The following is a 16,827-nucleotide window of genomic DNA, read 5'->3' on the forward strand; positions in this document are numbered from 1 at the left end:
GCAGCTTCCTGATTGGCTGGGAGGAGAAGCAGAAAGACATCATCGATCTGCACCCCGAGCCCACTCTTTTTGAAGCCAATTAGAGCCTCTATTCACGTGCTTAAAAAAAAACAACCCACATTGAAATCCATGCGTCCAGCACCCTGCATGGAGATTAGGGGCTGGGTGCATGGATCGGGGGGGGGGGGCGCAGCGCCCCTGCGACACTACTGGGCAGGCCGCCACTGTAATAGTGTTTATTTTTTCTCACCCTCCACCCCATGTTTCCTGTGATAAGGTCGACTGACAATCCATTTTTGATTCGATCTCCTCTGAACTAGTCCAGGCAGCAGCCACATTGTGACTTTTTGACTGAAATAAAATGTCTTTTGATGTGCATGCAAAGGGAGGAATTTATTATACAAAGGGATACATGTAATTACCCAGAGAATTAATTAAAATAAATCCAAGCTTAATTGCTAAAATCTCATATGTTTTATCATGTATGTGCCATTCTTGTTTTTTTAGTCGTTAAAATTTAAACCTGGTGATCCCCTCATTAACCACCTCAATATCAGGCACTTTTACCCCCTTCCTGCCCAGGCCAATTTTCAGCTTTCAGTGCTGTCACACTTTGAATTACGTGGTCATGCAACGTTGCACCCAAATGAAATTTTTGAGACAGATAGAACTTTCTTTTGGTGGTATTTAATCACCACTGGGGTTTTTATCTTTGCTAAACAAAATGAAAAAAGACCAAAAATTTTGAAGAATTTTTTTTTCTTAGTTTCTGTTATAAAATGTAAATAAGTAATTTTTCCCCTTCACTGATGAGTACTGATGAGGCTGCATTGACGGGCACTGATAGGCTACACTGATGAGGCTTCACTGATGGGCACTGATAGGCTACACTGATGAGGCGACACTGTGATGGGCCATAGCTGGTCACATTACATCTTGTATAGTCATGTATAGTCATGTCATGGGGGCATACATGAGTGGCCCATCCTGATGGATGTCATATGACATCCAGTCAGAACAGTAAAGGCCCCGCCTGGCCATCATTCTGCTATAGGCTGGATGGAAGGTGTTAAAATAAAAATAAAGGCTTTTTTTTTTATTTACTTTTGGATAGAGTAGAGAGAGATTAGAACACCTGTCAAGTTTTTGTTGCTGTCCTGCCCTGACATTTTTCATGTTTAACATTATCACTGAGAGTGAAAGTTTTGCCTTTACATCTACTTTGGGGGGGGGGGGGCTTGTTTATATGTGGTGACAACTTTGTCCCAATTTTGCTCTTGTGCTGTCACTCTATTGAGCCCTTGCTACAGAGTACAACTGGGGGAATCCATAGTGGAGAAGGATCTGGGGGTTTCGGTAGATCATAAGCTCAATAATAGCATGCAATGCCAAGCTGTGGCTTCCAAAGTGAACAAAGTCCTTTCTTCTATTAAGAGAGGTATGGACTCCAGAGAGAGAGAGATATCATTTTGCCCCTGTACAAATCATTATTAAAACCTCATCTGGAATATGCAGTTCGGTTTTGGGCACCAGTTCTCAAAAAGGATATCAGGGAACTGGAGAAAGTGCAGAGAAGGGCAACCAAACTAATAAGAGGTATGGAGGAGCTCAGCTATGAGGAAAGATGAGAGGAACTGAATTTATTCTCTCTTGAGAAGAGGAGATTATGGGGGGATATGATCAACATGTACAAACACATAAGTGGTCCATATAGTGAACTTGGTGTTGGGTTATTCACTTTAAGGTCATCACAGAGGACAAGGGGGCACTCTTTAGGTCTAGAGGAAAAAAGATTTAATCTCCAAATACGGAAAGGTTTCTTTACAGTAAGAGCTGTGAAAATGTGGAATATACTCCCTCCAGAGGTGGTTCTGGCCAGCTCAGTAGATTGCTTTAAAAAAAAGTGTAAATGAATTTAAACCTCTAACAGCACTACACTATTATATTATTTAAAGAGGCAGCTCTTAGATTTAGATCCATATTTAGTCCATAGGCGCAGTGGTGGAACTTCAAGTATAGGCGGAGAGAACTTGTTGTACTAATAGTCTTTTGCTTTAAAAAAAAGGCCTGGATTCTTTCCTAAATGTACATATAATAACTGGATAATAACATTTATAGGTAAAGCTGATCCAGGGAAAATCCGATTGCCTCTCGGGGGATCAGGAAGCAATTTTTTTCCCTGCTGTAGCAAAATGGATCATGCTTTGCTAGGGTTTTTCACCTTCCTTTGGATCAACTGTGAGTGAAGGATTGTGTATATGGGATTGTATATATTTTTTTTTTTACTGGTTGAACTAGATGGACTTGTGTCTTTTTTCAACCTGACTAACAATGTAACTATGAGTTCTAGTGGATGTGCCAACAGGCATGGTCCACAGCTGTCACTATCAGGAAGCCAGTCCATAGCAATGATATGCAATGATGTGCATTAAGACAGGAAGTGGATAAAAGCGGCTACAGAAGATCAGCAACACTGATATGAAAGAAAGGCTATAAAATAATATAAAGCAGTATTTTGTTGAAAAAAGTAGTATTTTCGGTGTGCATGGTGATTAATTAAAACGTCAAATTTCTCTACATTTTATTTACAGTAGATTATAGAGTAAGCATGCACACACTGTTAAATAGTGATAGCAATATAACAGAAAATGTATGTTTAGAAAGGGCACTAGGGGTTCTGAGTTTATAATCCAAGCTACAAGGAATGCTACCAGGGCCTCATCTTAGGGTAGAAGGAAAAGCCACTATGTGCTAATAGATATAAAAACAGATATTTATACTGGATGTATCTAGGGAGGGAATACGAGCAAAAGAAAAAACAAATCAACACACAAGAGGTTCCATATTACATTAAACATGGAAAAAAATATTTAATATATATGCTTCCAATGTATCTGTGAACTGTAAAAAAAAAAAAAAAAAAAACTCCACCTGTTTAATATAAAAGTCACAGGGAGGGAGGCACTCACTTGTCTTGAAATGTAGAGTCATATGTCTTTACGAAGTGCAGCTCATCTTTATCTCGATAATGATGAATTGTGCCTTGTCAGAACTGTGATATATTAAAATCTACAATTCTACATTTCAAGTAACCAGGTGTGTTCCCAAACAAAACACCCCAATCAATAAAATACAAGGAGTTACAGCACGGAGAGCATGTCTTATATCAAAGAATACAGTAACTTCAGGCATGCCTGCCCTTTTTGATTACTAACCTGCACTATGCAGTGGAAATGGAGATGTGAGTGCAGATCCTAAATAGCTTCCATTTATACAACACATCCGATATTAAGGAGGTGTAGCCACTTATTAACCCATTTAGAGAATACTCTTGTTTATAAAAAAGTATTGTATTGTATTTATTTGACATTTTTGTTTGGGAACCAACTTTGTTGCATGCATACATGATTGCTGGTGCTGTCCACCCACCTAGACGTTGTGTATTTTTCCACTGTGGACATACAATGTTGGATTTTTGTCTATACCTCATTTCATTTTCAGCTGTGTCTGTTTCCCCCATATTGGTACTGTGGGGTTGATTTACTAAAACTGGAGAGTGCAAAATCTGGTGCAGTTCTTCATAGAAACCAATCAATTGCAGTTATTTTTTTTGGCAAAGCTTAATTGACTACACTGAGGTTAGAAGCTGATTGGCTACTGTGCACAACTGCACCAGATTTTGCACTCTCCAATTTTAGTAAATCAACCCCATATATATTAATGCTGTTAAGAGTATGCTATAGTGACAAATAAGAGCATGGCAATCTGGCCAGCTGTGTCAAAGTGATACCTCTCTGGTCAGCTCCTACTCTTCCTTGCAGATTGCCAAATTTTTATTGCTAAACAGCATACTCTTAAGAGTATACAGGCATATAGCTGGAGGTGAGCTACAGACCAAAATCCAACAATGCATGTCCACCATAGGAGAAAACACAAAGTATATATACTGTGTATAACTCCTAAAACCCTGTGAAAAGTGCATGCAAAAGAAATAAAAATGAATGTGATGTGATCTAAATATATCTTCGGATATAATTCTAAATTCTCCTTGTTGATCGGATTCCATTAAAAGATCATAAAGAATGAGGGAGAAGTCATTTACAGATGGACTACATAGTGGGTTTCCCATACAGTGTGCATCCAGGAATTTATTAATGTGTGCAGGGATCATTTAATGTTTTAAACAGACACACAAACGCATACACACGCCCACACACAAACACTTACTGGACCTGAGAATTGCTAATCATAATAATAATTAAGCAGCACCAAAACCCTTAGTTCAGTATAAGGGTGTGTGTCCAGTTACTCAACTAGAAAAACTCAATGTTTAAAAAAATGTAAATGTACAACCTATTATACATACCAGTGTCTGTCTTGGCATCCCCACAATCCCACACCATCCGTCCCACTGCACTCTGTATGGAAGTACACACACACACATACTGGACCTGAGAATTGCCAATAATAATAATTACAATGCACCGAAACGCTAATTTCAATATAAAGGAAGGTGTCTCCACAATTAGTCAACTAGAAAAACTCACAAAAAATAAAGGATATAAAACCTACTATTGGTTACTGAAAAATATTTATTTGTGTAGAAAAATGTATATGTACAACATATTACACATGCCAGCATCTGTCTTGGCACCCCCATAATCCCACACCTTCCCTCCCACTGCCTCCTGTATGGAGAGTTAGACACACACACACACACACACACACACACAGAAAAACTTAATGGACCTGAGAATTGCCAATAATAGTAATTAGGAAGCACCAAACCCATAAATTCAGTATAAAGGGAGGTGTGCCCACAATTAGTCAACTAGAAAAACTCACAAAAAATAAAGGATATAAAACTTACTATTGGTTACTGCAAAATTTGTATTCATATGGAAACATTTAAATGTACAGCATATTACATATTACACATACCAGTGTCTGTCTTCTTGGCATCCCTGCAATCCTACATTCTTCCTCCCAATGCCCCCTGTATGAAAACATACGCACACACACAGACATAAATAGTACTGTATATATTACTAGAACTGCTATAAACCTGTGAAAATTGTATGCAAAACAAAAGCAGAATAACAAAAATGAGTGTGAGGTAGTCTAAATATATCTTTGGGCTGGTATAATGTATATATATATATATATATATATATATATATATATATATATATATATATATATATATATATATATATATATTAAAATTGCGTTCAACAAAAATGCAGAACAAAAATGAATGTAAGGTGGTCTCAATACTTCTTGATACCATTAAAGGGTCACAAAGTAATAATTTACAGATGGACTACAGATGAGATATCCTTTACAGTGTGCTCCGTGGAATTCATTAATTGAATGTGTGCGAGAAATGTATCAACTATTGCTTTTATAAGAATAATGTAAAAATGATATATATATAGATATATATCTATATATCTATATAGATATATAGATATATATCTATATATATCTATATATCTATATATATCTATATCTATATATATCTATATATCTATATAATATATATATAGATATATATATATATATATATATCTATATATATATATATATATATATATCTATATATATATATATATATAGATATATATATATATATCTATATATATATATATATCTATATATATATATATATATAGATATATATATATATAATATCTATCTATATATATATATATATATATATAATATGCTATAACTCTATTAATTGCTTGAAAAAGTAATGTATTATAATAAAAATGAATGTGGTCTAAATACACCTCGGGGCTCATAAATTCTTCTTAACGCCATTAAAGGAATGTAAAGCTTAAGAAATGAGTAATTTACACATGGACTACATGGTGTTTTTTCATTAGTCTGGAGGTCTCCTTTAACCATCAGGGTATGTGTTCTGTGCTGTGGTGGTTGATGAGCCTCCCTTGTCATATGGAGCACAGTGTTTCCCATTTCCCTCCGATTACGTGTAATGAAGCAGCAAAGTAGTGCTGTGGATAGTAGTGTGTGCTGAGATGTGCATCTTTGTCTTTGTCAGCGGTCCTGCCCTGCGCATGAGTCAGTGTTCTAGGCAGAGAGAAGAAGGTGTGCCACAATTGCTGCTCTGGCTCCTCGGCTAGACCTGTGGCGGTCATAGTAGCGGAGCGCTGAGCTGTGGGTCATTGCTGGGGATGCGGAGAGCTGGACTGCAGCCAGCCTCAGGCGCTCCGATGGATTTCCCGTCCGCAGCTAACCTGACTTCAGCACCTTGGACAGCAGCCTCATAGAGAACAGCGCCGGGCGCCTCCTCCAGCACCAAGCCATGGGTCTACCAGGCATTTAGGGAAGCCACCCTGGTCTCCATCCAATGAGGCAATCCCCGCTGATGGATATAAGCTGAGAAATGCCCTTGCCAGAGATTCTGCTGGCCGTTTTACTCATTGTCGTGTTTGTGGTGTCCCTACTCGCTAACCTGCTGGTGCTGATCTGCTTTTTGTACAGTGCCGAGATCAGGAAGCAAGTGTCTGGCATCTTCCTGGTCAACCTGTCCCTGTGCAATCTGCTCCTGACTATACTCAACATGCCCTCCACTTTCCTGGCCATGCTCAGCCACCAGCAGCCCTTTGGTGACTGCCTGTGCAAGGCTCTGGGCTTCTTGGAAACTTTTCTGACTTCTAACACCATGCTCAGCATGGCAGCACTCAGCATAGACAAATGGATCGCTGTGGTTTTCCCATTGAGTTACACCAGCAAGATGAGGTATAAGGACGCTGTGATCATGATGGGCTACACCTGGCTGCACTCTCTCACCTTCCCCTTGGTTTCCTTGTTCCTCTCTTGGTTGGACTATAGCAGCATGTATGCTTCTTGTACCTTACAGGTGCACGAAGCTCCAGAGAAAAAACGCTTTATGGTGTTCACCATCGTTTTTCACGCCGCCAGTTTCGTGCTGTCGCTGGTTATTTTGTGCTTCACCTACTTAAAGGTGCTGAAAGTGGCGCGATTTCACTGCAGGAGGATAGACATTATCACCATGCAAACACTGGTGCTGCTTGTAGACATACATCCCAGGTAATTCACTTATGTTTACCTGTTTACAGATGACTTGTGGTTGAATTTATATCTAATACATACTCCAATTTTTATACTCAGAAGATAAAACTTGCACACACAAGCACTAAATAAGTATTAACTGTTAATCTCCCACAAATATAAAGAGAGAAACATTTCTGGTATTTGTACTATACACCATCTTTTTGGAGAAATAAATACAAAAAGAGATTCACATTTTAGAGATATGTATTATACGCCTTCTCCAGCCTTTCTCAAGTAGGCTTCCTCCAGAGGTTAATAGGGGTTCCTTGAGCAATGAGTGATGTCTGCCTCTCAGATAAGTAACCACTGTCTCTAATGATCTTTTTAGCTATCTATAAAGGGAATTTTTCCTTCAAAGCACCAAGGTAGAGAGACCATTCTCCCAATGACCACCTATATAAGGGGACCTCTTCTCCAATGACCACTAATGAACGTGGGCACTACAGGGATATGTATTATTCACTTTCTCTCTCTAGCACATGCTTTCTCAGTTAAGGGTCTGTGGAAGCCTAAGGTTCCTCCAGAGGATGCTAGGGGTTCTCTGAGCAAGGAACAATGTCTGCCTCTCAGATAAGTAACACTGTCTCTAATGATCGTTCTAGTTATATGTAAAGGGAATTCTTCCTACCAAGCACCAATGTAAAGGAGACCTTTTCTTAATGCCCACCTATATAAGGGAACCCCTTCTAAACTGACCGCTAATAAAAGTGGGCCCTACAGGAATAAATATATTATTCACTTTCTCTCTTTAGAGCATGCTTTCTCAATTAATGATCTGTGGAAGCCTAGGGTTCTTCCAGGGGGTTTTGTTGAGCAAAGAGCATTTTCTGCCTCCCAGATAAGCAACTACTGTCTCCAAAGATTTGTTTAGCTATCTGTATAGGGAATTCATCTCACCAAACTCTGGTGGGAATTCTCCCAATGACTACAAATATAAGGTGCCCTACTCCACTGACCATTAGTGAAAGGTGGCACTTCAGGGATATGTACTATACATCTTCTGTCTTTAGACCAGTCACTATAAGGCCGGGTTCACATTTATGCGAATTGAATGCGGGTTTCCCCACATCCAATTTGCATAGCAGGAGCTTGTGACCGGCTCTCTAAGGGGGCACTTCATGGCTATGTACTATAGACCAGCCTTTATCAGCCATGGCTCCCATGGGTTGTTAGGGATACTATGAGCAATGAACAATTTCTGCCTCTAAGTAAGTAACCACTGACTCCAATGATCTTTTTGATCTATCTGTAAGAGCACCACTGAACACCAGTGTAAAGGGGCCTTTCTCCCAATGACCACCAGTGTAAAGGTGCCACTAATAAAAGGAGGCACTCCACTGGCCACCAAAGTGAGGAAGCACTACAATTTTCATTGCCTGTGTTTCTTTTTTGGTCATTATTATTATCATGGCATTCATTATTTTATTATAATTAATGTTAATAATATATTATCAGGGGTTTATTGAGACTTAAAGGTTATTTGAAGGGTTCCTCATTGTTAAATAGGTTGAAAAGGGTTGCTCTAGATAAAAACATATACATACCTACAAAGAGAGCAAAAGTTTGGGTGTATGTACTATATATATATATACTGCAGTGGCAGTGCGTCCATAAAGGGCGCAGGAGCGCCGCCCCACCTCTCCTGTCACTCTCTAATCATCATAGATAGATTCATGCATTGAATGAATCTATCTATGGTCACTGCTGACACCCCCTATTCAGGTGCCCGGCCCATTTTCTGGCGCCGGGCATCTGAATTACACCGGCAGGGGTGTTTTTTGGAAGCACCTGTTTAGAGCCATAGGCTCTAATAGGCGCCCAAAAATGTGAGAAGCGGGCTCAATGCTCTGCCTTCACTTCTCACTCAGCTGTATGTTAGCAAAGCGAAGGAATTCGCTTTGCTAACTTTGAACCGCCTCTCAGCCATTCAGGTTGCTGGGTCTGTGTTACCTGTCACCTGATTGGCTGAAATGACAGGCACTGTGATTGTACACCTATCAGGCGTCCAATCATAGCAGAGGACAAGAGGAGGAGCCAGGAGAAGACATCGGGGTCGGGGAAGAAATGGAGGACACCGGACACCGCTTGCTGCCTGCTGCCATCACCCGCTGCCCACCCGAAACAAGGTAAGTGCCGGGCAGACAGCGGGGGGCACAGTGGCAGCGCTTGGGGCACAGTGGCAGCACTTGGGGCACATAGGCAAAATTTGGGGCACAGTGGCAGCACTTGGGGCACAGTGGCAAAATTTGGGGCACAGTGTCAGCACTTGGGGCACAGTGGCAACATTTGAGGCACAGTGGCAGCACTTGGGGCACAGTGGCAACATTTGGGGCACAGTGGCAGCATTTGTGGCACAGTGGCAGCATTTAATGGGCACAGTGGCAACATTTGGGGCACAGGGGCAGCATTTGATGGGCACAGTGGCAGCATTTGATGGGCACAGAGGCTGCGTTTGATGGGCACAGTGGCTGCGTTTGATGGCACAGTGACTGCATTTAATGGGGGCACAGTGGCTGCGTTTGATGGGCACAGTGGCTGCGTTTGATGGGAAAAGTGGCAGCGTTTGATGGGCACAGTGGCTGCGTTTGGTACAATGGCTGCGTTTGATGGGCACAGGGAGGCTGCAATTGATGGTGGTTTTTTTTCAGAATTTTTCAATTTGTTTGCACCCCCCAAAAAATTTTGAGCACCAGCCGCCACTGATATACTTTATATATGAAGTATTTACCCACACACAGTAAACATTCATATATGTAAGCAAATGCCATCTAGCCATCATATAGCAATGGGTAAAGTCAACAATCAGTCATCATCTTTTTCCATGCAGAGACAGTTTTGCTTTTAAAACAGGTGAGGTGAAGATTACTGTTCAACACTGAAACAGGTAAGGTGAAGAAGATGATGGGTGTCTTTGGAATATAGCACTTTGCCTAATACCATTACACTTCACACTCTATAAGTCAAATCCTTATTAAAATATAGCAACAAAGCAAAAGGATGGGCACTGGGCAGTTGCCATTAGCTTCCTTCCAGATTTCAGCTTTTAAAAATGTAAAGCCATGATCACAAAGACTGATAGTTTCCAAAAGCTTGCAATGTTTTACACATGACTATTTACATTGTATTTTAAAGGCAATTGTGTTATAATAAAGAGGGTGTCAGAGAGTAGATTAGGAGATTCGTTTTGGCAGAAATAACACAGCAGTTGCACTTTTTAAATGGACAGAAATGAATAATAGTATTATAATGGTCAATACTGACTCATATATTACCAGAAGAAATTACCAATCAATGCTATTGGAATATATTTCACAGAAATACTAGTGATGATTTGTTATACATTAATTACCATCTCAGGGTAGCAGCAGAAATAAGGTTACTTTATAGTGTAGGAATTAAATACTTTGCACAAAATTAACAATAATTAAAAGCAAACCCGTGGATATGAACACTATACAAAGTATTAAAGTCAGAGGCTGTTATATTGATAATAGTTATTGTGTGCTTTACTATACTAGGGAAATAATGTAAATTATGTTTCATTTAGTTTATAAAACACGGGAGCAGTCAGTTCATTTTGACTTATTTTGTAATGTACCACACCACAGTGTTTCTGAAGATTAATACAGCATCAAATGAGAATTGCAGTATAGAGTAGAATTTTATGATCCGTGTTTAAAAGCTTTACTCTGCCGTATCACATAAAAATTGTACTTCATCATTCAGCATTTGGTTCTTATAGTTTATACACAGTTTCATATATATTGATTTTAAAACATTGTAATTAAACCAGTGTAAAACAAACAGTAATGAACCCTACTGTGCTTATTTGAACAGCAGATAATGTATTTGCATTGTTATACATGGAGTTACTTGCTTCCTTAATAGCGCTGTTGTATGGATTGCACCTTCGGAATACTCTAACAATTTTAACATTTGCTACATTTTGCTTAGTTTTATCTTTCTGATTATATTTATTTTGACAGCAAAATCATCAAACATGCAAACAGCATTTAATACCTCTCTTGTTCCATTATGGTTAATGTTTCTCCTCCTCCCCCACTGTATATTTGCAATTACGTATGCTAAGAGGGAAATGTAGACTATTATTTGCTTATCTGCACTGCCCTATGCACCTAAAGACATGTCCAACTATATTTGTGGCAAAAAGGCCATTTCAAAGAAAAGCGGATCCTGTGTTTAGTTGGGCACCCCTATTATTAGTAGTAATGTGAGGCAATTCTCACCTTCATGACTCCAACACCAGGCCTCCCCTCCTACTGATGTTTAAAGTATTTGTTGGGCTGAGGGCTGGTTCACACCAGCCACTATATTGAAACACAGGGAGTAGTGTGTGGTGTGGTGGGGCCGAGATCAGAAATCAGATTGGTGCATCACACTGTTTCTTTTTTTTTTAAACAAACTTTACTGATATGTCGCACAGACATTTCATAAAGTTCAATTGCCGCCCCGTGGTGCGAGGCAGTGGATTGCCTCATACTGCACTGATAAAAAAATACCAAAAGCAGTACAGCACACCACTGGAACACAGTGGTGTGAACCGGGAACACATAGGAGACATAGGAGGCGTAACCAAAACCCTCAGGGTCCCCAGTGCATGAAACCATAAAGGGCCCCCCTGACCCCATCTCGGGGTCCTTCCCACTGATCCAGGACCCTTTATTCCCATTGTGGGGCCTTTTATTATGGTCCCACCCCTTCCTGCATAGTTGCCAACCTTTCCAATAAATGTTCAGGGATGCATTTTTTTCTATGTGTTCAGCCAGCCATTGTAGGTGGAGAACATATCTTAATTAGGGTGGGCCATTTAAAATGGGCATGGTTCTACAAGAGCTATCTAATGCCATACCCCTTTGCACATCTCTATATCCCCCAGAATTCCTACGTACCCCTTTAGCACACCTCTATACCCCCTGCACATCTCTGTACCTCCCAATTAACCCCTGTACCCCTAGCACACTGCTGTAAACCCCCCCCCCCCAGCACACTTCTGTACCACTTTATTCATCACTGCACTTCCTACACACCTCTCTGCACCTCCCAGGATCCTCTGTAACCCCTGTAACCCCCCCCCCAGCACATCACTGCACGCCGATACACCTCTGCACCTCCTAGCATCCTCTTTATCCACCAGTATGCCTCCATATACCCAGCAAGCCTTTGTAACCCAGCACATCTCCACCCCCACACACACACACACACACCTCTGCACCTCCCAGCAATGTCTGTATTCTTCCAGCACACCATTGTACACCACAGCAAGCACCCCACACACCCCTAAGGCCCCTTTCACACAGGGCAGACCCATAAGCGGGATCTGCTTGCACAGCGGGTGATCTCTCCTCTGATTCCCGTTGAGCAAACGGATTACAGGTCCATGTCCACTCCACTGACGCTGAGTGGACACAGACACAGCCCACTGCTATCTTCGGGGTGGTCGAATGGAAATGAAATGGACCACCTGTCCATTTCCTTCTGACTGTCATCTGATCCATCTGATGGATGGGGAACTTTTAGCACATAGGATCGGATTGGATGGCTCCATAGAGAGCTATCGATGGGCCGATCTGGTCCACCTGAAAGACAGACAGATCGACCCGATCAGTCCACCAGTGTGAAAGGGGCCTAACACATATCTGCTCTGTACCCACTTGATGTACCCCCCCCCCACACATACACACACACACTTTCCCAATATACACAACAGTGTATTTCCAGCACAGTCAGATCACCCCATGGCCACTCACCGCACATTGAACAGCAGCTCTATGGTGCCAGCAGTATCTCTCCCTGCACCTCAGTTCACTTCAGCTGCAGTTCACTATGCAATGGGGGGGCCGGGAGGGGTCTCTGACCAGGGCTGATATAGACTTCAGTGTACAAACAGAGTGACTCGCTTGTATACTTAATCTGGTGCCTGCCCGGGTCAGAGGCCCCTCACCTCTCCACTGTATAGAGCGGGAGTGAACTGCTAGTCGGAGGGACATTCCACGGACACCACAGAGCTGCTGATCGCCCCCTCCCACCCCTCTACACTGCATAGTGAACTGCTAGCCAGAGGTAGAGGGGGAGATGCTGGGTCTTGGGGCTCCCCCACAGTGACAGAATGACAGGACCCGGTCGCAAGGGTGACTGCTGCAACCCTGGTGTTCCACCACTGATAGGAGACAATGAATTTTGCTCTGTTCATGCAGTGTGCCTGTGCAGCAATAGCCACCCAACGCAGTCCCACCACATGTGGTGTGAACCAGCCCTGAAGTTCATTCAAAAATAATAGTGTTTCTATGAGGAATCATACAATTTTATAGAAAACCAGTGCTTTGCCAATGCATTGTGAAGCAACAGGTTCACTTGAAAGTGGAACTAAACTCATCAATTTAACTGTTTCCCAAAACATTTACATTCAAGGAACACCATAAATGAAAAGCTTGTACTTTCAAACAAATTGTCAAGCCATCACATGTCTGGTGTCGTAACTGATCACATGTGCAGTACCATGGCAACTGCTGATCAAGCAGAGCCTAAGATGGCAGCTTCCTTGGCTTTAAAGGGTAGGAGAGTTTAGTTCCACTTCAGTGGCCCCCTTCCAGCAGTACATACCCACCCTTACTTTGCTTTTCTATTGCTTTATTGGCCCAGAGCAAAGAAAATACCTGAAACTGGCTATAGGAAATAGTGTCACTCAATCCTGTTCCTTTCATGTAACAGTGGGTTTGCTTGGCCTAGTGTTGTGACATGGGGGCAGGAGACAACTCTTTGTAGACCCCTTATAGAGTAAATAAGAGCTTGAAAATGAACCCCACCATCCAAAGTTTACTACTTACCTGTCCTCGATCCACATAGCTGTGGGGTCCATGGGAGCTGCACATCCCCTCTTTAAAAACGATTCTGGGTGAGCTGTGCAGTAGATTTGAAATTCATCCCTATGGGAAGGTCATCAACAATTTAGCCCAACTATTAAACTATTTCCCATAAGAATAAATAGGGACTCTACTGTACTGCGCATCTGCTGTTCAGCCAGCATGCTTAATAAAGATGGACCAGTGGTTTTTGTTAATGATGGACCGTTAAGTGGAAGACTTTGGGAAAAGGCAGGGGCAGTTTGTAGAGGGTTGGAAAAGATTTTAAAAATGATTTAAGTGCTGTATTCATTCTTTGCTCTTGGTGGCTGAATAAAGTGGCAGGAAAAGAAAGAAACTATGTGCAACATTAAATGACTTTGTCAGCAGATGGTGCCATGTGAGGAGGTCTTTGATGTGTTGCTACAAGGAGAGGCCCTGAACAGAAAGAGATTTCCAATTTATTTGACATCAGATTTAAAACAGATATTCTTAGATACACAACATGAAATACCTGTTAAGCTGAGCAGTTCCGTTGCAGTAATCTCTTTCTTGTCCAGTTTATACAAGTACCACAGCATTATAATGCAGGAAATGTTGAGAGAAAACAACCTGTTGCAGGTCCATTAAATAAACTGCAAGGATTTTCGCAAACTGCATTGCAGATTCTTACCTGCTTATGTTTTGCATGCATTAAGACAGGCCATTTCAATGACTTAAAGCAAATATAAAGACATATACTGTATAATGCCTCATTTAACTCAGATATTTATGAATTAAAAAAAAATTAACCATATTTTATTAATCTGTTTTATATTACCCTTTTGTAAATTATTTTATAGCTTGATTCTAATGGGTAGATTAAGTGGCAGTGCTGTAAGCAGGTCAGGGCTTGACACATTGTACAGTAGGGAGATAGGGCAGGATTTATCAGTGTGTTGCTGCTACTTTACTTTCCAATAGGGATGAGCTTGAACATCGGGTGTTTTCCCGTTCGCCGAACAGCGAACATCATGGGGTGTTCATGGGAAATTTGAGCGCCGCGGAATGCCCCATGATGCACTGCGAGATTGCAGTGCATTGCTGTATGATGATTGGCCAAAGCATGCACCTGACCTGCATGCTTTGGCCAATCACAGCGCGCTCTGCTGTGAGAGCCATGATTGGCCAAAGTGATTGGCCAAAGACAGGGTGCCTTTGACCAATCATGGCTCAGGGGGACTAAGTCCATACCCCACACTATATGAGGCTGTATGTATATATATATATATATATATATATATATATATATATATATATACTCTGTATTCAGTGTAGCCTATACAGACACCCCAAAAACTAATTTCAGGGAGGTGTGGCATTAAGCTTAAGCCATGCTACATATTGGGTGTGGCTTAAATGGTGTGGTTTAATAGAGTCTAAGATGATTTGCATAGTGCAGAATGTAGTAATGTTAAATAGGGAATATACAGTGTGGAGTGTATGGCAGTGGGTAGTATGTGCATGGGAGGAGTGTGGAGTGTACAGCGGTGAGTAGTATGTGCAGGATGGTGTCAGTAGGGCAGTGGATGGTGTCAGTAGGGCAGTGGATGGTGTCAGTAGTTCTTTATTTTTATTATTATTTTTTACAATTGTATTTTTTAAATTATTTTTTACAATTTACTTTTTTATTTTTTGTTTTTCACAATGATTCTGGGTGGGTGGGGGAGAGGGGGCGGGGTAGTGGACAGTGTCAGTAGAGCAGTGTGTCAGTAGTTTTTTGTTTTTATTATTTTCTTAATTTTTTTTACAATTTTGTTGTTTATTATTTTCTTTAAATCATTTTTTTAAATATTTTTTTCGCAGTGATTCTGGGGAAGGGGTGGAGAGTATGTGGCGGTGATGGTGTCAGTAGGGCAGTGGATGGTGTCAGTAGTTTTTATTTTTACATATTGTTTTTTACAGTTTAATTCTTTTTTAATTAACAATGCTTTTGAGGGGGAGGAGGTTGGGGCAGTAGACAGTGTTGGTAGGGTAGGGGGGTGGTCTCAGTAGTTTTTTATATATGTTTTTGAAAATTAAATTTTTTATAATTTTTGTTTCCAATTTAATTTTTTAAAAATATTTTTTGCATTTATTTTTTGCATTTATTTTTAATCAAACCTGTTGGGGGGGGGGGGGGCGAGGGCTTTGGTGAGATATCAGGGGTCTAAACAGACCCCTGACATCTCCTCTTTGAGACAGGAAAAGAGACCGAGGACATTGATTCCCCAGTCCTTTTCTCAGGACTGAAAAAGAATGGACAAAAGACAGAGGCTCCTGTCCATTCATAAACTGAGCAGAGTAACACACAGGTTACTCTGCTCAGTTTTCACATAAGCGATCTCACATGAGACTTGGGATGTCTGCCTATATATACAGTGCATTCGGTGGTTTACAGTATATAATACACTTCAGGCGGTGTATAAATATATATATATATATATATATATATATATATATATATATATATATATATATATACAGTTTAATATATATATACATTATATAATACACTTCAGGTGGTGTATCAATATATATACAGTCTAGTATATATATATATATATATATATATATATATATATATATACTCTGAATTCAGTGTAGCCTATATATACAGTGCATTCGGTGGTTTATAGTTTCTAATACACTTCAGGTGGTGTACACAGTATATAATACAGGATGTACAGTTTCTAATACACTTCATGTGGTGTACACCGTATATAATACTGTTCGCATGTTCTGCTGCGAACCGAGCCGTGGGGTGTTTGGCTCATCCCTACTTTTCAAACACAGGTTGGGTTGTCTATGACTAAACTGCATTGTTAAAACTGTCTGAAAGAAA

The 16,827-nt window shown here is 40.6% G+C and overlaps 1 protein-coding gene across 1 annotated transcript in view; it reads left to right on the plus strand.

The window, feature by feature from the left end:
- Positions 1–5,986: 5,986 nt before the first annotated feature.
- The window catches only part of GPR78 (G protein-coupled receptor 78), a 58,639-nt gene continuing 47,798 nt past the window's right edge, over positions 5,987–16,827 (plus strand). Inside the window, exon 1 of the mRNA XM_073610815.1 lies at positions 5,987–7,080. Coding sequence (XP_073466916.1) covers positions 6,413–7,080 — 668 coding nt within the window. The 5' untranslated portion in view covers positions 5,987–6,412. The remainder of the gene's footprint in view (positions 7,081–16,827) is intronic.

This window comes from Aquarana catesbeiana, linkage group LG01 (assembly GCF_042186555.1).
Source record: "Aquarana catesbeiana isolate 2022-GZ linkage group LG01, ASM4218655v1, whole genome shotgun sequence".
NCBI lineage: Eukaryota > Metazoa > Chordata > Amphibia > Anura > Ranidae > Aquarana > Aquarana catesbeiana.